Source organism: Nelumbo lutea, chromosome 1 (genome assembly GCF_056320005.1).
Source record: "Nelumbo lutea isolate HS-2025 chromosome 1, American lotus-T2T, whole genome shotgun sequence".
Classification (NCBI taxonomy): Eukaryota; Viridiplantae; Streptophyta; class Magnoliopsida; order Proteales; family Nelumbonaceae; genus Nelumbo; species Nelumbo lutea.
In genome coordinates, this window is record NC_142684.1 from 215,873,702 (window position 1) to 215,899,448 (window position 25,747).

Sequence of the window (25,747 nt, forward strand, 5' to 3'; positions counted from 1 at the left end):
CTGAAATAATAAATTATTGACCAATTCAATAATTTTTGCTCAAGGACCGAATTTAGGATAAAACAGAACTGGTTGCCTGGACTGCTCTTGGGCCGAACAGCCTGACGGTCTGGATCAACAACGGTTCAAAAACATTAATTCACACTGTAACGTGAACTAACCTACAAAATTTAACTATGGATGAGAAATTACAAAAAAGTGTGCTTTGATCTACACACTATCGTATCAAACGAATATCGATGAAGACGTGGCATGGACATACACAAATCGTCCACAGTTTCACCAACAGTACCAATCACTGCCTCTATGAACATTGAATTTTAACTGCAAAAAGAGGTAAATCTTTAAAATAAGGAATGCCAAATGGCAAATGCAGCCTAAAACGGGGTAGGGATTGTCAATTTGTCACTACAGTAGCTATGAAAAGGATTATGTGAAAGACTCCTGAGAAAACCCCACATTATGGAGGGTTTAGACTTTAAATGCAAATCAAATGGCAGTTCCAGACTACCGAGCCCTGCAACTGCAAGTGCATCACCAAATATCTATAAGCCATTTCACTTCTTATTCTCCTGCAAAATAAATACATAGCAACACCACCTTTTGTTATTTATTTTTCTTTTGGAGGGGGGTAATACCGTAATAGTAATACTAAAGCATTTTTGTGGAACAGGAAATTGCGACACAGATTACTCCAAAATATGAATTACAAGAATGGCACTATATTTCTTTGAAACACATGTACATGTAAATGTATCCGCAGACTTTCCTCTTTAGGATATCTGACTTGTGATGAGAAAGATAAAATAAAATTAGAGGATAAAGATGTTGAGACAATTTACATAAATGGGAGCCCCGAAACTAACAAGGAATATTGAGCTTTTATTAAGCTTGAAAAATCATCAAATAATCGGATAAGATACAAACTCAGCGTATAAAACTGTGAGATCACACAAGGAGAGACCAGTCGGTGCTCCGAGTGGAGAAAAAATGGCAATCATGTGTAGCCTAGTTCATGAACTTCCTGCAGTTTGGTGCTTTGCAGAGGCATGGGACCTTACATTCATCAGGATCAAACAAATAATCATACCTGCCAATGCATAAAAATGTAAAATGGGGTGATTTGGCAAATTTTGAAGATACAGTGAAACGTATGTTGATGATTAAGTTCCTAACCAGATGATTGAAGAAAAGCTCATTGACACATACATGCACCCCGCCACCCACACACACACACATATGAAAAAGGCTGTGGAAAGAGGTAATACGTTAGCTCATCTCCAGCGGAAACGTTGGTCTTCGCAATAAGTACAATCCGGCTCTCATCATCACCTACACTCATGATTCTTGCATAGCAGTTGGGCATACACTGCAATGACAGAAAGTAGTTAGCCATATGATGATGTATCAACAGCAAACTCAATTACAAAGTTCTGCAAACATGCAATGAACACTCATAAACACTGCCTTCAGTAAACCTCAAATAGGTTTATTCGACACAATATGTGATTATAGAAATGACCTGTCAGCTGTTTGGACATGTACAGGTTTTTGCAGCATAAACTATCAAATGTGTAAAACATCAAGAAAGCACATTCTTAATAGTGAAATAAAAGTATAAAACATGGAAAAAGAAGTAATACACATTATATAGGGCGAAAATGCATTATCCTTTGACTCTGAATTTCTACCTTAACAAGAATAACTTACAGAGTGGTTAATCAAGCGTGCTATATTCCCCTTATCAGTTGCATCAACCACCACTTCTTCGCTGATCTTAAATAGCTGGAGGAAGAACAGTTTGTGATGTCAGGATAAAAGCAAGATCCAAGATCTCTATGAAACATTATCCTTAACATCCATGCCTTACCCCAACTATATGGGGTTGGCTACCAAGATCTCTATGAAATTAATTACCAAAAATAAAAATGGGGGGGAATAATCTTTAATACAGAAGTGGCTGATATTATAGTAAAAGTGAAGGGAAAAGAAACCAATGCAAGAAATGGTAATCATGATATACCTCTAGCATGTTCATACAAATGGAATTGGAACACATAAGAAGGATAGGAACACACAATGTGACACTAATTTATGGTTCCACAACCCCACCTAAAACATCTATGGCAAAACATACACCATGTCCAGGCATGTCCTCACTGTGTCTGGGTAACATGGACATTTCTGGTTTTCTAAGAGAATGAAATAATAATAGATGAACATGATCAGTGGAAAATATATTAGAGGTTTATGCATTCATGATATCAGCTCTCTCTCTCTCTCTCTCTAAAAAATATATGCTGAAGATCAGTGTTGTACACATGTCAAATGAACCAATAGATGGTCTGTTTTCCAAAATGCTGCCAAGATCTAGGAACCTTGGCGCTTGACGATAAAACAATATGAAAAAATGCCATGAGCTAGAATCCTCTCTATTATAGACAAATTCAGCAACTGTGACCGGAAATGCAAGTCTAATACTACATTCTGCTTTACCTTTAAATTATTTAATTACTTTTGTCATTCCTTTTTCTTCCAGAGGAGGAAAGGATGAAAAATAAAAGCAGGGCTAAATCACATGTTAACAGCTTTTACTTTAAATGATCTTATTCTCCATATTTCTAAAAGTATACTGCAAAAATACAGTCTGCTCTAGGAAGAGTTTTCTTTGTTATTTCTGAAGTAAACCACTTTAAATTCCCCAGCGTATTCTAAGTCATCACAAGCCTTACTGCAAAGGACAGCCAAATCAAAATTGGCTGAGCAACCTAATCCAATCTTGAATTTTGAAAAAATATAAGCCAAGGCTTTTAATGTATGTTGTGGCAGTTTTGCTCTCTCAGACAATGTCAACAGCCAACATTTGAACAATCAACACTAATCAAGAGAAAATAATAATGAGAAGTGACTTACATAGCAATCCTTTCCCTCCAGTCGATAGCGTGCTTCCCTCAAATCTGCAACACTGCGTCTTACCTGCTCACCACGATACTCAAGAACCTGGAAACAGTTTATCAAATAAAATGAAAAACAAGACATAGGAATTTCAGAGACCACAATATAGCTAAAACTTCAAAGGGATACCATTTCTCCTTCTTGAATGTTTCGACGTGCAAAGAGGCCCCATCCATGTATGCCAGATCTACCAAAGCAAACCCTCTCATTTTCAGTTCTCTGCAGAAATGAACAAACAACACCAACATGAGTACAGAAAATGTTAATTAGGTAAACAAACAACAATTTGGACTGAAGGTAGAGGAATCTTAGTTTACCTGTAAGTGGTAAAGGCGTTCCCTGAATGAAGAAAAAGATTTAACATTCTTGTCTTCCTGTTTAAAGAAAAAAAAATGAGCATTTGAATTGTGTCCAGTTCAAGAGAGGAAAAGGAAAATAAGTCCACATAGCATGATAAGATATAAAATTACCTTAAATGTGTTCAAGCACTCAATTGCATCTAAAGGATGATGGCAGGGCCCCATTACTCGGTGGGCTATTGCTTCTTCTCCTGTCCTCTAGTAAACATAAAAAAAATGAAAATAAAAGTGAAAATAGGGCCAAATTTACCACAATATCGAAAATGCTGGTTCTTGAGAGATATCTTAGCCAAAAATCAGCATATTCAATAAGCAAACTGTCCAATCTGGACTTTTCATTCTTTTCTGGACATCCCAAAGGATGCATATTAGAATCAATAGATAGATTGACCATTGGTCTAGCAAGGATTTCATCCACCCCCTTTGCATTGAGGCCATACGAACCACTACACATAGGTAGACCACACAGCCCACCATGCAGGTCCTTTAAATATCCTTTCTAAGCAGTAAGCTAATGAGCTAAATAAGTAACTTTCAGACAAATAAAAGTCATCCTTAAACATGTAAAAGATACTCCATATGCAGTTTACCTTATTTTTTGATCTTTTATATATCCGGCACCTTGCAGCAGAAGATGGCTCAAACTGATCAGCTTCTGAGGTTGAATCTTCCTGAAGATCTGATCTTTTAGACGAAATTAGCCTTGAACCAGTCTGCTTCTTATTTCTAAGCAAGCTTTTGGCAGAGAAAACCCCTATAGGTGTCTGTATAACTAAAACAGTATCTGGGTTTGGAGCCCTGCCACATAAAGTCATTAAGGCATCAAACCTGAATCAACATGTAATGGACATCTTAGGCTTCTTAGAAGGCAAAACAAGGTTTATGAAACACATAAACCTCAGCAATTAGCATTCCATTAGAGGTGTTGCAGTGCATATTAAAATGACTCTGGCTAATACAGAAAAAACAGAGCAATATTGCTAGGATCATGGCACACTAATGTCTATCAAAATGAAAGATTACTAATTAACCAGCTAATAAATGAACCATCTACCATCCTAAAAATAAAAAAAGGGAAGAAGTATCGATGAATCAAATCATGTCAAGCTTAGAGGTGATGAAAGTTTCATCAAGACAAACAAGGAAGCCAGGCAGAAGCCATTAAAAAGCATATTTGTCTTACCTGTGGAAAGCACAATAAGAGACCATTTTCGTAATCTGTCTCCCATTTTTCTCCAAACAATGCAACTGTAAATGAAATTATGTTAGCAGATATCACAGAATAATCCAAAATGTACACACAGAGTAAGACAAGCATATTTTCAATTGATTCAGTATCATTGTGACCCAGGAAACCATCTGATAAAAGTCCACAAATATGATAAGCCATTCTTTAAAAAAATCATGAAAAATAAAACGCCACCTGGATCATTTCCAGAGAAATATTGAAATAAATACTCAGGTCAGCAAAGGCAAAAAAAACAAAACTACGAAAAAACAAAAACAAAACAGCTGAACATCAAAAATGGATTCCTAGTTGGAGTGGAATTGCTCAATTATAACCTCCTGAAACTGTTGAGCCACTCTCACGGTCTCACCCAACTGACCGTGTACCACTTCTGTTGATAATGGCCCCAATTAGGGAAGATTTTGATTCAAGGAACCGACTATGCTCTCTTTCCAGATGGCCCAGCAGAGAGCAAATGGCATTAAATTCCAAAGGACGTTACATTTGGCACCCTCAACCCTCCAAGGCAAAAGTAAGCAAACTCAGGTGTCCCATCATTATATGTTGTCTTTGAAAGAGAAGTGGCCCCATGCCTGTGATGCAGAACCACAATAGATAGATATGTAGTTGATGAATTCCCCCGGCACCCCAGAAAACCAGCAAATATTGTCCAATGTCAATCCTCCGTGCAGGAACTCTGGTGAGGGTTCTACTTAAGGTTGTAGACCAAATAAAGAACTTGATTTTGGGTAGGACTGCTACTTTCCAACCCACCACCAGCCTATAGGTGGATCTCCAGTTTCCAACAGCAGACCATAGCATGATTTAGTACAGAACATGCCAGAAACCTGGAATCCAGCACAAGGGCCTGGATGCAGATGCCATTGAAGCATCCAAAAAATCTGCTAAAGATTTTAATTTAAAAAATGTCCACCTTTCAAGGGTGAGTTTGTCCACCTTCAAGACACAGAATTTTTAGCACTTTAATTTGCATATTTTAGGGTGGCATAGTGTTACTAGTTGGGCTATCAAGATAAAAAGGTCTTGTGAGAAATATAAACAATACCCAAAGCTAATGTTTCTCTCCTGTTCAAAGAATGAAAATGGATAAACAACATGCCTTGGCCAATTCTTTTTTTTTTTTTTAATCAATAACAATAAACTTTATTATGAATAAGATTTGTGAAATTTTAATTACAAAAAGGGGGAGATAAACTATCTTAACTCCCCCAACAACAAAAGAACAAAGAAAGAAGCTAAAAATTAGCCCAAAACAGAGATTCCTTAAGTGCCCCTTGCTTAGCTACCCCATCAGCCATTGAGTTAGCACTTCTCTTCACCCAGCTGTACTTCACCTCAATATCCCTACTCAGCCATTTAAATTTTTTCTTTTCATTGTTGTAGCTCCACAAACCACTGCTGTCTCCCTTCAGCCACCTAATCACCACCTCCGAGTCCCCTTCAAGGACCAAGCATCTAATGTTTAATTCTCTTGCTCTTTGGATTCCTTCCAGAACTGCTAGAATCTCAACCCTAAGAGAGTCACCCTCTCCAATTGGGCCTGAGAATATAGCAGTAATAATCCCAACCTCATTCTTGAATACACCCCCAATCCCAGAAGGCCCTAGATTCCTTAAGCTACTACCATCAAAATTCAGTTTTATGAATCCAGAGGAAAGGGGGGACCAAGAGGGCCTAGAAGTCCTCTTACATTGGGCAGAGATAGCTATTTCTTTCCACTCTCTCAATAAGTCGGGCATGGAAAATTCTGAGAATAGCTCCATAGATTTCAGCCGGTGAGCTACCCTTATATCAGTTCTAGTAAGTTTTCCGTGGTTCTTTCCTTGTCTAAAAAGATTCGTGAGTTTCTCTCTTCCCATACGGACCAGCACACTGCCACCCTAATGCTTCTCCACATAACCTTCCCTCTTTTCTTAGGCCATCTAAAGAACAAAGGAGAGAACAAGCTTTGCACACTCACGGGAAGATTCCAAGTACATCCAAAAAAGGAGAAAGCCCACTCCCAAACATTTTAGTAACCAGACAAGTAACCATAAGGTGGTAACCCGTTTCCCCATCAGCTTTGCAAAGATTACACCTATTGGGAAGTAAACAGATATTGGGTCTTTTTCTCTGAAGTCATTTGTGTTAATTCTTTCCAGGAAAGTTTCCCAACAAAAACTACCAACCCAAGGAGGAATGGGTTTGCTCCAAATCCCTTTAACAGGTAAGAACAACCCAAGAAGAACATGAGGCTGAATTAAAGTCTCAAAAAACGAAGCACAAGAAAAGGAGCCAGAGGAGGAAGGGGTCCAAAATCTGGTGTCTTCCTTACTAGGGTCCAAGAAAACATTTTCAAGGATGGCTAGCAGAGATGAAATACAGCCCAAGCCTGTATGCCTTGGCCAATTCTTCACTGGAAGAGAAAATCTTGCATAGCAACATGAGGCCACCAGTATAATCATTTTTCCCTATTTCTTTTTTATTCCCCATCTCTTGTTTTTCTTAAAAGGATTTTTACCATATACTTACCTACTGATAAATCGTGGCTTTCTCATAAGACCTAATAACTATTAACAAAATCCCCAATCCCAACTCCCAAGGAAGGTTGGCCATGCAAACAGGCACCACATTATTCTTCTGCTTTTACAAGATGCAGATCCAGCACCTAGCACTTCCATTATGCAAGCAAGGGTAATAATAAACAGCATCCCTGGAAATTGTTGCATTGTTTATATTATTTGTCAAATTGCATACTCCCTCAACCATTGACATGATATGGAAAACAGGCAGCTAACTGTTATGTAAATGCAAAATAATCAACATCAGAAATGTAGGTGAGATATACTTCGCATACAAATACCAGTAAAGAAAAAAAAAAGATCATTTCTAACCCAAGAAGACATGGTGGCAGAAAAAAAATAGTCCCCAATCAATCAATAATTTGAGTATGAGAAAATCATAAATTAAAATAGAAGCATCAGAAGCCAAATGGAAGAAAACTGCACCAATTTGTTTTTCTTCACCTCATTAAAATCAGAGCTTCTAAATTTCAAGCTTTTCATGTTCAGTTACTTTTTAACTTTTTTTTATAGGTTTCAATCACTTTCAACTTAAAGACTTCAGAAAATATAGAGGAAAAAAATGAATCAGATCACAAAATGTCCTTAGCTAATCCATAAATCTCAATGCAACTTACCTCCATGCGGTAACCTGCCCTTGATGCACACATTGCGTGATAATAAGTGGAGCACTTGCAACACTGTGTGCAAGAACCATGCATTTGCTTACAGATCACACAAACCTACATCCATTACCAAAGTTACAAAAAAAAACACCACTTATATCAAATTCAAAAAATATTAAAATATGTCTATACTTTATAAATATTAACAAACAAAACCAAACATTATCAACTGAACCAATAAAAGAGACTAGGAAATGACAAAAAAAGTGCATAACTGAGATTGGTGAGCTGCAGTTTGTCGTTGCCCTATTTTAAAGACAATTAAACTATAGAGTTCTCTTTGGCTTGACAAAAAACTTACTCCACACCCATTAGTTTAATTAGCAGTCTTTATAAGATTGTGGCTAATGTGGCAGTTGTCTGGTTGATCAAGTTGCTATTGTGAAGGAGAGACATTCTTCTTATTAATAACAGATCAACAAGAATTTATTGTTAGAGAGGGTATTGGGGAGGGGGGACTAACCTAGCATAGCTAAGATAACCCCACAAGGGATTGCAAATTTATGTATATTAATTGTTGAGTGGTGTTTGAATTCTCGCATCCAGCACGGCCACATGGGGAAATAGGTCTTATGTATAAATAGCACCCTGAAAAGACCTACGATCACATGGACTGTGGTTATCTCATGTTTGTCATGGAGTGGAAGGGCTTTAGTGCTGCATAGAAAAACTGCACTGGGCATGTATCTTGATTGTCTCCGGCTATCCTTTACTGTGCTTATCAATGAATTTTATTGGACCTCTTCCATATTGTAGGAGGTCCCAAGTGAAGAGGCCAAAGGCCTCTTTTCCATTTTCCTTCATTATGATGAATAAATCCTTGAACCAAATTATATGTAAGGCTGAGGAAATAGGTCCAATTTCAGGTTTTAAGGTGGAGGAGGTAGCTGCCATATCCCACCTCCATTATGCTTATGACACTTTCATATTTCTCATCCATTTATTAAAAAGATGGAAGAGGCAATTTTCTTCTTCTGGCAGGAAGAGCACACCCATCAGAGTTCCCTTGCCAACCTTCATGTTTGCTTTTTCCTTTCTCCAAAGATGCCACCCCAGTTGCTAAGAGCCTTGAAACAATCAAAGGGACTTCTTTTGGAGTAGGAGCAGGTAAAAAAAGAGGTTTCATTTTGTCAAGTGGAAAAGGGTGGTATATACACATCTCTAAGAGGTCCAGGGGGCTTCTTGAACAAAGCTCTCCTTAGGAAGTGATTTAGGAGGTTTCCCTTGTGAGGACATGATGACTTGGAAGGGGTTGTGACCATGAACTACACAGAGGTTTCTCATGGAGTCATGGACACACTTCCAAAGTAGTCAAAACCTTATGTAAGGCAATTAGGAGTAATGCACCATTGACAGACTTCAAAGTTCGGAACAGATTGAGGATACACTTTCAGAAGGACCATTCAAAGAAATTAAGCAAGATCTAGTGCTATTTTCCCAAGGCTTTACAGAGTTTCAACTCAACTGAGAAGAACTACCAAAGAGTTCTCTTCTCAAGAAAGCTCACTGATCTGAAGACCAGTTCTCCATGGGCCTTAATTAAACAGGAAGATTAGCAAGTGTCTAGCCCTTATTTACAAAATCCCAAATAAAAGTTTTCAATTGAGTCTTTCTACTTTTTACTTCAAGAGTTGTTTCTATTAAATGCATTTCTGCAGAACATCTTACTTCATGTGGCATGGCTTCCTTGAAAGGTTTCTTACAGTGATGCAAGAATGGAAACAAGGAAAGAATCCATGGAGAAAGAAATCAGAAATCTCCCAATTCCTCATCCAATGGCAATTTCACATTTTTTGGGTATTTTAATTTAGTAGTTTCAAGTCTTTTCAAATTGATTTTCTAGTTTGTTGTTGTCTTAGGAATAGGGTTTTAAAGTCTTATAGAAATTTTCCTTAGTAAAAATCAAAATTATTTTTTATGGTAACACTTTTCTATCAATAACAGATTCATTTCATTTCATTTATGGTAGCATTTGAATTTACTATTTGATAGCAATTCTCATAATTATATTTACAGTAAAGTCATGGTTTGTTATTTTTAGTGATTTCCGGCTGTCTATATTATAAGGTAATTTTAATAAGGGATTAGTACGGCGGTGTTATTAGAGTTGTTTAAGAGTAAGAGTCCTTGTTTGGGTTTCCCTATAGATTGTTTCTTTTATATTTCAGATCCTTGATTCTCCCTCTTCTTCCAATCATGGTCACCCCAGTAGGACTCCATCCTACATCAATTTGGTTTTAGTGCTAGGTCCGTGCTTTAGAGATAATCTTGTTAATTTGAGTTTGAAATTCTTCCAATGAGCGTTGAATATCTTCCGAACCTCTCCAAACTTTGCTATGATACCAAATCGATGTATGACAAGAAGGAGAAAGTCCTACCAAGGGTAAACATGGTGGAAAAAGGAAATCATAATTTTACTCCTCTCCAGAAATTACTATAAATAGGATATCACAATTTTACTGTATATAGTAATTGTGGGAGTTATGTACATAGTACATAAAAAAGTGATCATAATAGTCATTTCGGTTTTTTCTAAAAGTAGGTTTCTAAAGACTTTGAAACCGTATTCCCAAGACACCAACAAACTAGAAAAAAAAAATTGAAAAGACTCAAAACACGCAAAATGTGAAATTGTCATTGGATGAGGAATTGGGAGACATGATTTCTTTCCCCATGGATTCTTTCCTTGCTTCCATGCCAGCATTATACAGTCAATCCCCTGAACCATAAAGGTATTTAGATTATAAATAGAAGCATCATCTGTGCAAAACAACTCAATATCAGATTCTCTTTTGCCTGGGGTTCTCCTACTTTTGTAATTCTTCTTCTTCCCTCTTTCTAGCACTTACTGACTGATCTAGGCAAATCTTTTTTTTTTTTTTTTGAGAAAATTTAACCAGAATTTATTAAGAAAAAAAGGGGGGAACAAGAGATATACAAAGCAGGGGGGAACCCCTACAAGTTACAAAGGAGGAAGCTTGTCCTATACAGATGCTCCAACTACACACCGAATTTAGCTAGGCCATCTGCAGTATGATTGTGTTCCCTAGGAATCCAAACTATGTTAACATTCAAACCATCCAAAGAATCCCAAGCTTCAGTCAGTGATGCAGTCTCCAAGGGCCCCCTTTTTTGTCTCTTAACCATTTTATTGCTGAATCACCAGCAATGATCAAATTCTGAATTCCCAGATTCTTTATTATCCTGATTCCAGTGAGAGCAGCCATCACTTCAGCCTTTGTGGAGTCGGCCCAACCGAGTGGACCACTAAAAGTCCAGCAGATATTGCCCCTTTCGTCCCTTACTGTACCACCAATACCTGCAAAGCCCGGATTGCCTAAGGCACAACCGTCAAAATTAAGGGTTATCACACCATCACTGATGGAAACGGGATGCCTCAAGGGAGTTTGCTGGGGATGAGGCAGCAAATCTTGACTGACACTTTCAACAGATTGTAACAGCTCCATTTTGGAATATAGTATAATTCCTTATGTAGTATCTTGGAGTATTTCTAAGGAAGGAAACTGCAGAATTTTTTGGAGAACATGAAAAAAGGTCTATCCATGTATGTCTCATGTGGATACTAGAATTTTTCTTATGGACTAGGCATTTAAATCAAATTTAAACTGCTTATTCAGATGGGTCTCATGATCTGACAAGTGGGACGGCAGACTCTAAAGCTAGGAATGGGAATGGAGTCAACAGGGCAGATAAGAGGGGCACCATGCCCAGGTTCTAATATGTTAAGATGTAAATTCTTGGCAACCATCTTTTGTATGTCAACCATTGGGTGTTTTTATTGGTTCCCTCCATTCCAAACAATTTGGAGTTTTGGAGTCCTTTTTCCAAAACTATATCAATAAAATTCTAATTACTGTTGCTGATCAGAGAGAGGGACTTTGTATGACATTGGCAAGATATTTTGGGCAGTGATTTAAAAGGGGGCGCACAGGCAAGGTGCATTTTGGGGTATGCGCCTCGCCCAGGTCCTAGGCACACCCCTTTCAAAAGGCACACGCCTAGTGCACCTAGGCGTGCACCTGATGCGCCTTGCGCCTCAGCCCAGGTGTGCACCTTTTTTAAATTTTGCGCTTTTTGCTTTTTTTGAGTCTAACGGCTGGGACGGGGGTAGAGCCCCCGACCACGCCCCTCGAGGAGAACCCCCTATTTTCTAATGTTGTTCATTCATTTGCAATAAAATATCTTCTTTAAAGGCAATAAAGGTCATAAAATCATTATTTTTTATGTGAGAAATAAGAATTTCAAACCCTAACATAGACCTGTTCGGGCTTGCCTCAAGGGACGTGGTACAAAGGTGACTCATAGAATCAAGAATGCAATATGTTTTACATCACATTAACTACTTGAAGCAATGCAATTAAGGAAAAAAGAGATTGTGGGTTTTACATGCTTGAAAATGCTTTATATGTTTGCTTTTATTTTTAAATTCTCATTTGAATACACTTTACATGTTATGTTTATGTATTTTAATTTTAGATAATAGGTTTTTTAAATCATTTATTTTAAAACTCAAGTTTATCTATTTTATTAACATTATGTTTAATATTTTTTGAATATTTTGCATTTTTTTTAATTCTTTGGTATTTTTTTGAATTTTCCGACTTTTTTATTTGTTAGCTTTTTTTTGTAATTTTGCGCCTTTCTTAAAAAGGCGCGTGCCTCGCCTTCCACCTTGCGCTTTTAAAACACTGATTTTGGGTGTAGATTGTGGTATACAGTGCAGTATTGGGGATCTGCTGCCCCCTTTGTACTCCGTTCTAATTATACATATTCATGAATACCTTTTGATGCTTGTCAAAAAAAGCGTGTTCATTTATTAATAAACTCTGCTATTCAGATATATTTGCCATAAAATGTTCATGACATTTTTTGGATAAAACTAGCCAAACAAGGGGTAGGGAGAGGAACTATATTCTGGGCACCTTTGTAAGTGAGGGGAATAGTTGGGGGAGAGATAATATCTCTCATTGACTGAATTATACTTCTGTATCTCTTATGCTGTACACTACTTTAAATCTCATTAATGAATGAATTTATGCTGTACTGATAAAAAAAATGGACAAAATAAAAACAGTTTTACCTTCACAAAAGAATTAGATGGAATTCTTAAAATTCCAACAGCAGGCTCCATTGTTTCATCACTTGAAAAAGAAACTTCAGGCTGAAACCAAGCACATGTAACATGAACCCACAATGTATCCACATCAGATGGCTTTAGAGCACCCCCTAAAGAAAAAACAGTTTAAATATAATCAGAGTAGATCAAAATCAATATACAAAAAAAAAAAAAGACAAGTTGACAGCAGATAAACGCACTGGCATTTTCTTAGCTTGCTAAAGTTCTTATTTATTCAACTTAGGTGATACAAACATTGTAATGAAAGTTGTTTAACACAGGACTTCATGGTAGGAAAACCATCAAACTTATCAATAACCTCAATACTGAAGAATTTCAAAGCATACCAGGCTAGTTAGTTGCACATTAAACCGTAAAGATCTCCTTAAACCTAGAAACACCAAGTGACTTGGTAATCAAGCCAAAAGGCTTCCATAAAGTTAGAAAACATACCTTTTACAGGACAAAGGCAACATTCCCGTTTGACATCAGGTGTTTCACATGCTCTGCAGACCCACGAAGTGAAGTCACGAACATTTCTTGCTCCATAACATTCTTGATGGACTGCAATTTGACATCTGGAACAAATCATGTATTAAATGAATTAATTTCATGTACTACGTGGAAAAACTCATTATGTGGAATAATTTCCTAAAAACAAATAAAGAAGCTACCTATTGCAGATAATAATTTTATTGTAATCCCAATCTTCAACCCATCTACAAATAGCACACCGTTCTGTCGTCCACTTAGCATAAACAGGTTCATACTTCTCTGTCACAGTGAAACAGTCTATTCAGTTGCAGAAGTTACATTACATAAAGGCATTTCTGTGCCAGTACAGTGGAGGTAAAAAAAAAAAAACTAGGATCAAATAGAGAATATATCATTATTAGAAAACTGGTTTAATTCAGCAATAATTTTCTAGGGAAGTATTCTATGGGAAGATTACTCTCTTCTTTGCTGGTCTCCAAACTGATGTTTTTCTCTGCAAACTAATGGGTAGAGTTATTACCACCTAATAATCTCCTGCCCATTTGCTATTGCTGCTATTTGACCCCTCTACATTTAAATGGCTTAAGAGAAGGGTACAGACAGAGAGTTCTCTAGAAATGTACAAGGGCAGCCCTGATTTGGACCATTTGAGAAGTGAAGAAGTAGGGAGGAAAATAAAGAAGTTTGGAGGGCTAAATAGTAATATCACATTAAGAATTCAATGGAAAAGAAGATTGGCTAATGGAATAGCAAATACTCTAACTAAACAAGGGGTTACCACTTACTAGGGATCAATTGTTCTGGGCTCGGTTGTAATTTGATTTTGCTGCTTGTGATTGCTCCTTGGGCCTTTTGCAATATTTGTGGATTAAGTTTCCTAATAAAATTTTTATCTTTACTTATCAAAATAATAATAATAACCAGTTTACTCAGTGGCAAGATTTACACCATGTGAAGGATCTTTGCAGTAAGTGTATCCAAGAAAAATATTTGATGAAATAGAAAATTAGGAACAGAGGATTTACCTTGCAAGAAATCAAGCAGTTTCTGCTTCCGTAGCTTTGGAGGTCGCTTAAGAGGGTTTGCAGAAACAAGTCCCCGTTCATGATACTCTGCCATTTGCAGCATCTGCAATAATGCATAATTGCATTAAGATTTCATATACATGTACATAGATATTGAAATGAATATATGGCCTAATATTGTAAGATGCTGAATATGGCAAAATGCATACAAGCACAGGCCAAGCCCCCAGTGGTAGCACCAAACCATTCAATTTGACATCAGACTTCCAATTGTTCATTTAATCAGATAGAAACACAGAAGTAAGAGAGAAGCAAGTAAGATACTGAAAATTAACAAGATCCACAAGTACAAACCCATTGCTCCAGAGGTAGCATTGAACCTTTCACTTTAACACTTGTCTTCCAATTTTTCTTTTTTGAACCTGTATGTCGTTCCCATTCACTAAGCGATCGCTTCTCTTTTCCACATGAACCACAATTGCATACAACTCTGGAAAATAAAGTAAACAAACATAGTATGTGAAATTCATTAAAATCAAAATACAGAGATGAGCACTGTATTATGCATATAGTCCAAAAAAAAGTGATGCTCCAAAGTTCAGGAATCAACTCAGACTACTCAGGCTGGAATTTCCAACCCAACAGGTCAAGTTGACCAGCCAAGCCTTGTGGGCAAAGAAGGCCTTTTCTTGGCTTTAACAAAGTGTCAAAGTTATAAATAAAAAAAAAAAGGAAATTATGAACACAATTTGTTGACTGCTTCAAAAGTTGAAGTTTACATGGGCACAACTAGGACAACTATAGGCATGGCAATTTCACCAGTAAAATTGAAGAAACAACAGTAGCAATTTCAGACACGTAGTGGATGCTTCCATTCTCAAATAGAAGCTTTCTTCCTAATGTGTCTAAGCAGTCTTAGGAAAAGTGAGAGTACTTAACCCCACTCTTAAAACAAAGATAGTAACTACTAACATGTAGTTATTTATGTAAAAAAAGTACCCATTTCAAAAGATGTGAGACCCATATTAATCTTTCTAATTTAAATTCTTAATTCAAATAAAAAACTCATTATAAAGATTTTCAATGGTGTGAGTCCCATTCTTTTTAATAAAATGGGTTATTAATTACAAACCCAATTTAATTTTTTAAATTAAACAAGGATCTCCAATTAGATATAGCACATAAATGGTGAAATCTCAAACAAAATAATATATGTGTAGTTGCCTTGTACTTAGTACGGGAGTCATTCTCTAGTATAAATGAAGATTAAGTAAAAGAGGTCAGAATAAAAGCAAGCCAAAACTGCATGGTGCATTGGAATGATACTGGTTTGACATGATTTCCTAAATTTTGATGAAAATGACTCATTTTCTGTACCCAAGAAAGATATCAAATATCCATATTGAATGACTCAATTACTACAAAAAAAATGTCTCTACTACCACAAAAGCTTAATTGTTCCTGTTAGATTTTCTATGTTTTTTATAATAGCTTGCACCACGAGGGCTATTTTGTATTTTCTCACCTTTTAATTATCACTTAAGTATAAATAGCCAAGAAGGTGCCACCAGCCCATATTTTTTACTCCGAAAACTCCTCTTCTGTTGGTTTCTACTGGATAATATGATTCAATGAGTACTTCCCATGGCTCTCTCCACCAAAGTTCGTACCCCAACAAAACGGTGTTGCTGAACAAAAAAATAAATATCTTGTTGAAGTTGCCAGTGGGATAATATTGCATATGAATGTTCCTAAGAGGTTTTGGATGGATGTTGTACTTACTCCTGCTTATGTAATTAACAGTATGCCATCCAAGATGCTTGACTTATGGCCCCTCATCATCTCTTGTTTCCCCAGTCGTCTCTGTTTTCCATTCCTTTGAGTTTTCAGTTGTCAGTGCTTTGTTCATGACTTGTCCCCCACCTACGGTAAGTTGGACCCCTAGTACATTCCATGTATTTCCCTTGGGTATCCCTTTACTTAGAAAGGCTATCTTTGTTAAGAAGAGTCAGGAAAAGGTTGCAATATGTAGATTGCATTATTATCATAGGTAATCGGAGTGCAAAGATACAGTATAGAAGTTAAAGGATTTTTGGTCTCTCAATTTGAAGTTAAAGATCTAGGACCCCTTCAGTATTTCCTAGGGGCAAAGTTGGCTAATACCCACATTGATGTTAATCATAAGTTGGGAGATTGTGATGGAGAACCATTGAAGGATGTGAAGTAGTTATAGAGGTTAGTAGAAAGGCTACTATCTTTCTATGACATGGCCTAACATTGCTTATGCAATGGGGGAGTTCTTGGCCAGTCTAAGGTTCCTCACCTAGAGGTTGTAGAAAGGGTTCTTGAGTACTTGTAACAGTATCCAAGTTGGGTTGTTTAGGAAGCATAATCATCAGAAAATAGAGGTTTATATAGATGCTGGCTAGGCAGGGACTGTGGATGATAGAAAATCCACTAGTGGACATTTTACATTTGCGGGGAAACCTGGTGACATGAAGGAGTAAGAAGCAAAGTGTTGTGGCAAGATCAAGTGCTAAGGCTGTCTAGGGCCATGGCCCATGGTGTTGTCAAAGTACTTTGGATAAAGAACTTGCAAGGAGAACTTGGGCTTAATGTTGTGAACCCCATGTCCCTATATCGTGACAACAAGGCAGCCATAAGTATTGCTACCAACCCTATCCACTATGATAGAGCAAAACATATTGAAATTGACAAGCATTTTATAAGGGAAAAGGTTGAAAACATAGGCGCCAAGGTGAGGCTAGGTGACAGGGGGGTGCCTTGTCGCCTAGTGGCCTAGGTGATGGATTTTTTCAAGTAAAAATGTGTATCCTAGGATAGTTCCCTAGGTTCCATAATCATATTTCCTTAATAATTATCCATAATTTTCATGAGAAAAGTATAAACATCATGTTAAAGTATAGAAAATCAACATATTCCAACATATTCATGAGAAGAAAAAAGAAGAAACAAAAGAAAAGAAAAGGTGGAAGAAGAAAATTGGTAATATAGTATAGACACACAAAATTAGTAAGGAAAAAGAAGTAAATTTGTTTATTAGACAACATTTTAAGTTCTTCCTTACTTATTGGTTCAGGTTTTGAAGTCTTTCAGGGTTCAATATAGCATTTAGCAATGTTTATGTTGATTAAACCCTAACAAATAAGAAAATAATAAAAAGAAATTAGTACATAAACACACAAAATGAATATTTTAGTTTAAAAATGTCTATTTTAAAATTACGACCTCAAAAAATTAAGAATATAAAAGTTTTGTCTAACACACTATAGAAAACTGCTTGGCGATTAGGCGAGGCAAGCCTCCAAGTGCACCTTGTCGCCTAGGCATCGCCTTGACAACTATGGTTGAGAAGAGTGAAATTTGTGCTCCATATGTCAGTTCGAAGCAACTTCTTGAAAAAAGGTTTTCCAAGTTTGTGGCACAATGAATGATGTGACAAGTTGGGCATGATGGATAATAAGCTGGGGATCATAAGTGGGTAGCCATCTCACTTACTACAGTTCTGATTTTCTGTATTTTTTGTAGTATGGCCAGTTTCAGGTTTGTTCCTCTTCTTATTTGTCTACTAAGAAGGCTTGTTGCTTATACAATTCTTATCCTGCTAATAAAGTTGCCAATTTTTATCTAAACAAAGTTCTAAATAGACTCACAATACTGCCCAATGGGAAGAAAAAAATATAAAAGTTCTCATCAATTCATTTCCTACCAAAATAACAACAGATATTCTTAGCAAGGGGATTGATACTTACAAATGAAGACTTGGAAAATATATCCCTTCCATGCCAGTGCACACAACAGTTATCTTGTCCGGCAGCACAAATTGCCCAGTAATCTTGTCAGATCTGTTTCAAGAAGTGGATGGCTTTTTGTTTTTAGCTACAGAAAAATAGAAGGAAAGCTCCAACTAGCAGTGTAAATGCCGCATAGCCCTTTCTGACAAATAAGTTGTTGGGAAGATTTAAAGAAAAGGATTACATAGTTCTACCTATTTCTTTGCTGAGATTTTTCTGAATCCGATAGTTCAAAGTTAAACTTTGCTTTGCACTCAGGGCAGTAATAATCAGTGTCTTCCAGATCCTGGCATTCAATAACTAAGTCAAAGACTCAACCTTTCAGCATAGAAAGACAAGTAGAATAAAGCACAATAGTGAACATGGTGAGAGATAAGGGCACATGCCATTTTTGTAAAGGGAGCAAACCCCTATCATTACTTAAAGAGTATGTGCATTAAAAGACAAAAGCATCCTCATGTTTTGAGTTCTGTGGCAACCTATAGTGTGGCTTCTTTGTCTTTTAATTAGGGATGCAGCCATTTTATCAAAAATGGGATATACCCTAATCACTCCCATAAACATTAGAGATTTTGGTCATTTCATAATCAGTTATGTCCAAACCTTGAAAAGATTGCTCGAAATTTTGTCACATTCTGCATGAACCCAGACTTTACATCCATCACAACGAACCTGTTACAGTAAACAACAACATTTATCAACAACTTGACATTATATAGAAAAAAAAAAAAAAAACTCCATTTAGATATTAGATTGCCTTACCCAACTTCCACCATCAGAATGATGCCAGATCTTCTTGCATATGCCACAATATTGTTTTGATTTCAATAACTGCAAAAAACAGTGAAGGCCAACCATGAAAAGTTAGGTAAACTGTAGTTTATGTGCAAATCAATGTTGCGATGCAAAATTCAATCACAAGACCCCAATAATAAGGGACGAAAAATACAGACCTTAGTACAATGTTTACATAGAAATTGGCCTTTAGGAGTTGAACCCTTCACTTTCTTTGTAGTTTTAAATGTCAGGCTCAATCCACAGCCATCACAAGGCTGTGTGCCTTTCTTCTTCTCAAATGCATCCTGCACAGAGAGTCAAATGGATAAGCATACACAATCAAACAACAAAAATTTCATGAACAAATTGAAGGAATACCAGGTTACAGGAATAATAAAGAATTTTAGTAAACCATGCTACAAATTTCTACATGATTTGCAAGTACAATGATAATTGGATGGTACATGAATTACAAAATAGATCCAGTGAGAGAGCTGCAAGGCAAACAGTTAAAGAATATGCAATTTCTAGGTTCCCCATTTTATGTATGCATCTTATTGGGACTTGTAAGCTTCCATAGAAGCAGCTTTCCAAATTTATGCAGACCTAGAATTCAGAGATAAAGGTTGGAAGTAGGTGAAAGGGGATGCTAGAATAATTAACCAATAGTTCTCATGGTATCAGGGAAGCAGGAGAGCCATAGTGGAAACATAACAAGGACCAGAAAATTATCAAAAAAACATAACAAGGACCAGAAGACTGATTCGAAGAAGAATAGGCCTAGCCCTACATCTCAATTTGCAGAAAATAGCCTATAAAGCCTCTTGCAACTAACATCATTCCAAGAACTCAAGTTAATAAAGAAAAAAGTTAAGGACATCGAAAAGCTTTCCAGATACAATAATGAGCACAAGGTTCAACATGGAGTTCTGTTCCCTTACCTTTATTCTAGATATAAAAGCTCAAAATTTTTAAATTTGTTTTCCAGCTAGTTGCTACATACATGTTAATGTTTTAAAACGTGGAGGCATGACGCGAGACGTTCCACTACCTAGAGGCGTGAGGTGTAGCCGCGTAGTTCAGAACGTAAGACTGTAAGAGGCGTAAGCCTCCTCAAGGGGAGGGGGATGAGGAGGAAGAAGAGGAAGAAAATTCTCATTTTCTTTACTTTTAATAAAAATCTTTAGCACTAGCTGGGGGGGGGGGTTCTTGTCAAAGCAGAGGCGAGCCAAGGAGTCCGGGGGCTTAGCCCCCGGCCCACTTTCTTTTCCCTTATCTTCCCTTCCCTTTTCTTTTCTTTCTTTTTCTCTTTTTTTCTTCTCTTTCTTTCTTTTTCTTCCCCTTCCCTTCTTTTCCTTTCATTTCCTTTCTTTTTTTTTCTTTTTTCTTTTTCTGACTTTTTACATGAGGTGTGCATGAGGCGTACACCTCAGAGGTGTCAGCGCCTCTGGCATACGCCTCAGGGCGTTTGGGGGTGCCTCGCCTGCGCCTCCAGGTATACGCCTCCCACGCCTTTTAAAACATTCACCTGGCCCGCATCATAGTGCTCAGATTACTGCCATAGCAGTGACAGAAGAATTAACTCACACATTCCTCCAGTATTTTTCTGCAATATTGATACCTAGTACTGGAAAGGTTAGCTACTCCTGAAAAATGTAACCGTGAACAAGGCAGAAGAACACCAAGTGCTCCAGTACCTGTACCTCAAACTCTAAAAGAAATATATGGATGAAGCATTCACAAGCCAATTATGTTCTTAATTTCCTCTTAGTTGTTGTTGGGGAGGGGGGGACCCCAAAAAAAAATTAAAAGAATCTTTTCATAGATTTTTCTGGAAAACAGTTGCATCAGGCTGGCAGCCACTTTAAAATTTCCTTCATATCCTGCTAATTATTCTCATTCAGTGTTTCAACTTTCAACCATGTCCCAGGAAATAGATATAACCCTTTAACCATTGTAACTTATTCAATGAAACAAGCTCAAAAATGATTGCTATGAGGTGTCATTAATTATTAACTTGATAAATTTACCTTCTGGGTTTGTATTTTGGTGATTTGTAACTTTCTTTTGATCAATTTGGTGATTATGATTCCATTTAGGTTTCTCAGGATTATTGTGATTGATGCTGCAACATATCACAGTTAATAGTTGGCATGCATATAGTATACCACATGTGGACCAACCCATTTAAATCCTAAATGCTATTTGATACTTGAACGATGCACTAGAAAGATCACAAAAATGGGAGATTAAGTAGATTAAAGTCCAATATAGTCGTTTCTCCATTTGATATTATTTCTTCTTGCTTTCAGGAAGTGCAGGCCACGGGTTCAACTTTTTCATGTTACATCAGCTATAGCCAGGCAGTAAAAAAAAAGGTTTACATTGTCTTAAAACACAGTGGTATGAGGGAAGGTGCTAGGGTCTTCTGATGCATGAGGCACGAATCTTGAAGCCTCAGTGGATCTCATTATTTCAAGGAAAAAAGTGAATTAAAATAAGAAGAAACATAGAATTATGCAAAAAAGGACAACACAAAATACTTATTAAAAACCCTAACATTCTATTAATTGTCTACCTGGTTTGATATTCCTGTGGAAACTCAAATAATGTAGGGATAGAAAAAACTAGACAGTAAGAAAAGTTGCCTGGTTCTGAGAATAGCATTCCTGATCCTGGTTTGAATCAGTAGCCTCTTGGACTCCTCTTGGAATAGAGTGATTATAAGCTGGCTGCCCAACCACCGCATTCATCTCCTCTGCTGGCAGTTCCATAAAACCATGCTCTGCTAAAAACGCCTCCTCTATAGCCATCCGAAAATCACTAGGCTTGCTTTTGTGCAACTGCGTCTGTCCCTGAAATCTGAAGGAACGAAATTTTGGCCTCTAAAACTTCCTTACTTGCAATTTAAGTTCCAGATAAGATAAAATACGTAGCTACAAACCTGTCCAAATAGTCTATAAATGGAAAAATCATCCCATGCTTCACCCATGCATAGTCCTGCTCGTGACGGGATAATTACAATCATAATTAAATGAGCATACCTTGGGGTATTAAAAATACGTCCATTTTGAAACCAAAAAAAAAAATAGTAATAATAATTTACCATGGTAGAGCGTGTGTGTGTGTGTGAGAGAGAGAGAGAGAGAGAGTTTACCCTTTCTTTCCCATTTCTGGAGTATCCAAAAAACATTACACAAATAGCTCCAGCAACACAGGAATTGAGAACTGTATCAGGAGCTTGCAACATCGGATCAATGACGATGGCCGGCCATGCTGGATACCTCTTCCCTGATTTTGCCCAAACAATATCACCCAATACAAAGTCTTCGGGCCTGTAGAAACCCTTTCGTTTTTCAGTATTCTCCTTGGACGATTTAGGTATGCCTGTCAGTTCAAAGTTCCTAGGGGACTTCTGAAATTCTACCAGGGGTCCAGATTTCTCAACTTCAATTATGGGCTCGTGAAGAGATGTAAGAGAACTGCGAGAACTAGAATACTTTCTAATGTCAAGGTTCTTGAAAAGCAAATTACCCCCTTCTTCTTCTTCTTCTTCTTCTTCTTCTTCTTCTTCTTCTTCTTCTTCTTCTTCGCATTCCTCCTTGAGAAGTGGAAAACATTTAGGACTATCATAGCTGAACTTGTCGTCCTTGCATAGTTTTTTGGTAAGCCTACTACTAAACTTTGTTGTTTTACAGCTGAATTTTTCCTTCTTGGAGGTTCCAATTTCAGTGTGGAAACCGGATTCTCGGACATTTGGTTTGGCCTTTTCTTTCTTCCAGGGATCAAGAACCGAATCATTGAAACGCGAAGGGAGTACCTGAACGCGTCCTCGTGAAGTTTTCACAAGCGGTGGTCGAAAAACATCTGCAATGTGATTCTTCACCTTCAGAGCATCCTGCCTCTTCGATTCCGAATCCAACTCTCCGGGGCAATAAGATACTTCGGTGCACCAGGAAGCCGCGACACTGCTGAACTCCTCGCCATCATTGCCTGACCTCCTTCGGAATCCAAAACCAGTTAACGGAATTCTACCGGCGGCTACCTCGCCAAGAATATCGAGAGGATAATACCCGTTGGTCTTCCGTTTTTTCTTATTCCCGGAACTCTCGTCGTCTTCGCACCCAGGCTGTTCAGCTTTGCACCGCTTGAGATAAGGCATTCTCGATTTCAAGCTCCGTTTGATGATCATCCTTCCTACCTAGAATATCAAAACAAACTCCTCTCCTTAGTCCGATAGAAAACCCTAATTTCAACGCCAACTCCTCGAATTCAGCGATCGATTCAACACAACGAAATTGGGCATTTTCTACCTCGTTTACCCCTCGAAAACCGCCCTCTGTCACAAGAAAGACAGATTCTCTCTTCCGGATCCGAACATAAACCTCCGAAAACCCCTAATTTTGCAGCGAGACTCTAAATTCAGATATCGAATTGAAGGCCAGCCACTTTCAACAGTGGTAACGCGATATCGTTCCCCGGCCAATGCACGAAGACCAATGACGGAAAACACCAATTGTTTGGACAACTGATAGAGGAGGAGAAAAATCGACGAATTCCGCAGGAAACTCTGCAACTGTTGAGCGAAGAAACAAGTTTGCGTAGGCGAAATTCTAGCGGTAAAGGAAAATAGGGGATCTGTTCGACGAGCTCCAACTGCCTCTTGGGTTGGGGTCGAGGGAAAGATAGGTCGATATATATTTTTTATTTCATATGATACCATATACTATTAAAACCTAAGAAAATATGTGAAAAATCAAAATATTTATACATTTAATTAACATCTGATAAGTTTTCGTTCGTTTTTTTAAACTTCTACTCCAAATCTAAATCGAAAGAAAGAGAACAAAATTTATGGAGGGAGACGAGGAACGGGAGGGGTTCGTGCCTGCGTGGAAAAAATACAGAATAACTGGGAGAAACGTTGCCGTTATGTTGGAATGACACCGCTAATCTGCCGATTTTATATTTAATCTAAACTTCTGCGACCTGTAGCCACGTGTACAGAATGAGGCGCGGTTCTCGTAGTCTGGACCCTGGAATTTGGATAAAGGTGGGAGATGGATAGAGAAGCAGAGAGTTCCAAAGAAATGGTAAGGCCAAGTGAATTGGAGACTCAGAGACTGTCTCATTGTAAAACTAGGAAATAAATAATAAAATATGTAATTATTATTGCTATTTTGTTGACTCTTCTAGAGTGACATGTCATGTATGCGTGTATGCGTTTATTCGACGACCGTGACGTGGTGCTTCTGCGAGGGGGTGGGACAGCGGGTGCTGGGGGAAATTTTCATCCTGTGAAGGGGTTTATTTTAAAAACAAAAAAAGAGAGTCATACGTGTCAAGGACGTAGAATGTGATTTTCGATGAGTATCTTTTGCACTGGATGGGCTTATATTTGTTTTGTGGGCCTGGGCTTGAAAATTCAGATGATATTTGGTAGCTTAGGCATTTTTTGAGACCGATTTTCTAACAAAAAAAAATACCCATCCCTCCTAACTCGTTTTTTACAAATAAACACCATCAAGACAATTTTCATCACCATTTTTTGTTTATGTGCACACATTACTCCAGTATGGTGGTGCATGCTAATATTATATCATATTATATAATGATGCTTATCAAATGGTCCAGATTAGTTGGACAATTGATTTATAATAACTGACCTAAAATATTAAATCTAACGGCTGAAATTTTTGTTAGATTAGATCCACAACATCAACATGAAACATGGCATCATATCTAGGGGTGTCAAGGTATTTGAAAATCCAATATTGAATTCAAAATTTGACATAATTGAAACAAATTCAGACAATTCGAATATCTAATCGGTCGAATTCGGATATTCTATTAATACCAACTATCTAATAGGATTCGAATTCGGATATGACCTGATTCGATTCGATAAATATCCAAATTCGACCGATTATTTAATTCTTATATATAATATATAAAATGTTTAAATGTTTTATATAATTTATATTTTTATATACTTTATATAAATAAAATATTTATTTTATATATTTATTAATTACCTAAAAGAATTAATTAGTCAAATTCAAATCAAATTAAATATTCGAATATTAATTTTCAATATCCGTCAGATATCAAATCGAATTTTTAAACCAGATTTGAATTCGGATATTGTTTGAACCAATTTGAATTCGACCCATTTACATCCCTAATCATATCCAACGGCTGTGAGTGATCCAATCAAAAAAAAGTTTGCACGTAATAAAACTATATTTAATTTTCAAATAGTCACTTAATACCACAATTCCTGTGGGTGGAACTGGGCTTAATAGTTTGTAAGTTAATTTTTTGGCTTTATCGTTTCATTTGGACAATACCTTTTGACTAAAACACATCCTTGGCATTTTATAAATTTTAGTGAATTTTCATTATAAGGTGAAATCTTGGTGTGGAACTCACAACTCAAAATCTAGGCCCAATCTTAGGGTGGAACTCAGAATTCTAACTTCGAATTACCTTAACCAAAGGCACTCTTAGAGAGTGAAGATCACATAGTGATTGGGATGGTTGAAAAAAGACACTAATTTAAGTGCTTTTAACCCCTCTCATCCCATCATTCCATTGGACCCAAAACAAAAGGGACTAAGGGAGTTGATTAATCGGATCATTTCATTGATGGGACATTTCACCATTAGATTAGATTACAAACAACTGTTTTAATTAAGCTTAAGCCTTA

General features: G+C 37.1%; 1 protein-coding gene across 1 annotated transcript; it reads right to left on the minus strand.

The window, feature by feature from the left end:
- Nucleotides 1-702: 702 nt before the first annotated feature.
- LOC148880953 (histone-lysine N-methyltransferase ATX4-like) lies at nt 703-24,008 on the minus strand. Its single transcript, XM_088963088.1, has 23 exons — nt 22,196-24,008; nt 21,983-22,038; nt 21,687-21,900; nt 19,215-19,343; nt 19,024-19,092; nt 18,865-18,933; nt 18,456-18,547; nt 18,220-18,312; nt 14,801-14,936; nt 14,447-14,549; nt 13,601-13,700; nt 13,380-13,504; nt 12,891-13,036; nt 7,742-7,846; nt 4,498-4,562; nt 3,905-4,112; nt 3,426-3,512; nt 3,273-3,329; nt 3,085-3,174; nt 2,914-3,000; nt 1,711-1,785; nt 1,269-1,369; nt 703-1,090 (listed from the first exon to the last, which is right to left on the minus strand). The coding sequence occupies exons 1-23, from the start codon at nt 23,228-23,230 to the stop codon at nt 1,009-1,011; spliced, it is 3,324 nt and encodes a 1,107-aa protein (XP_088819214.1). The 5' UTR covers nt 23,231-24,008; the 3' UTR covers nt 703-1,008.
- Between the last annotated feature and the right edge of the window lie 1,739 nt (nt 24,009-25,747).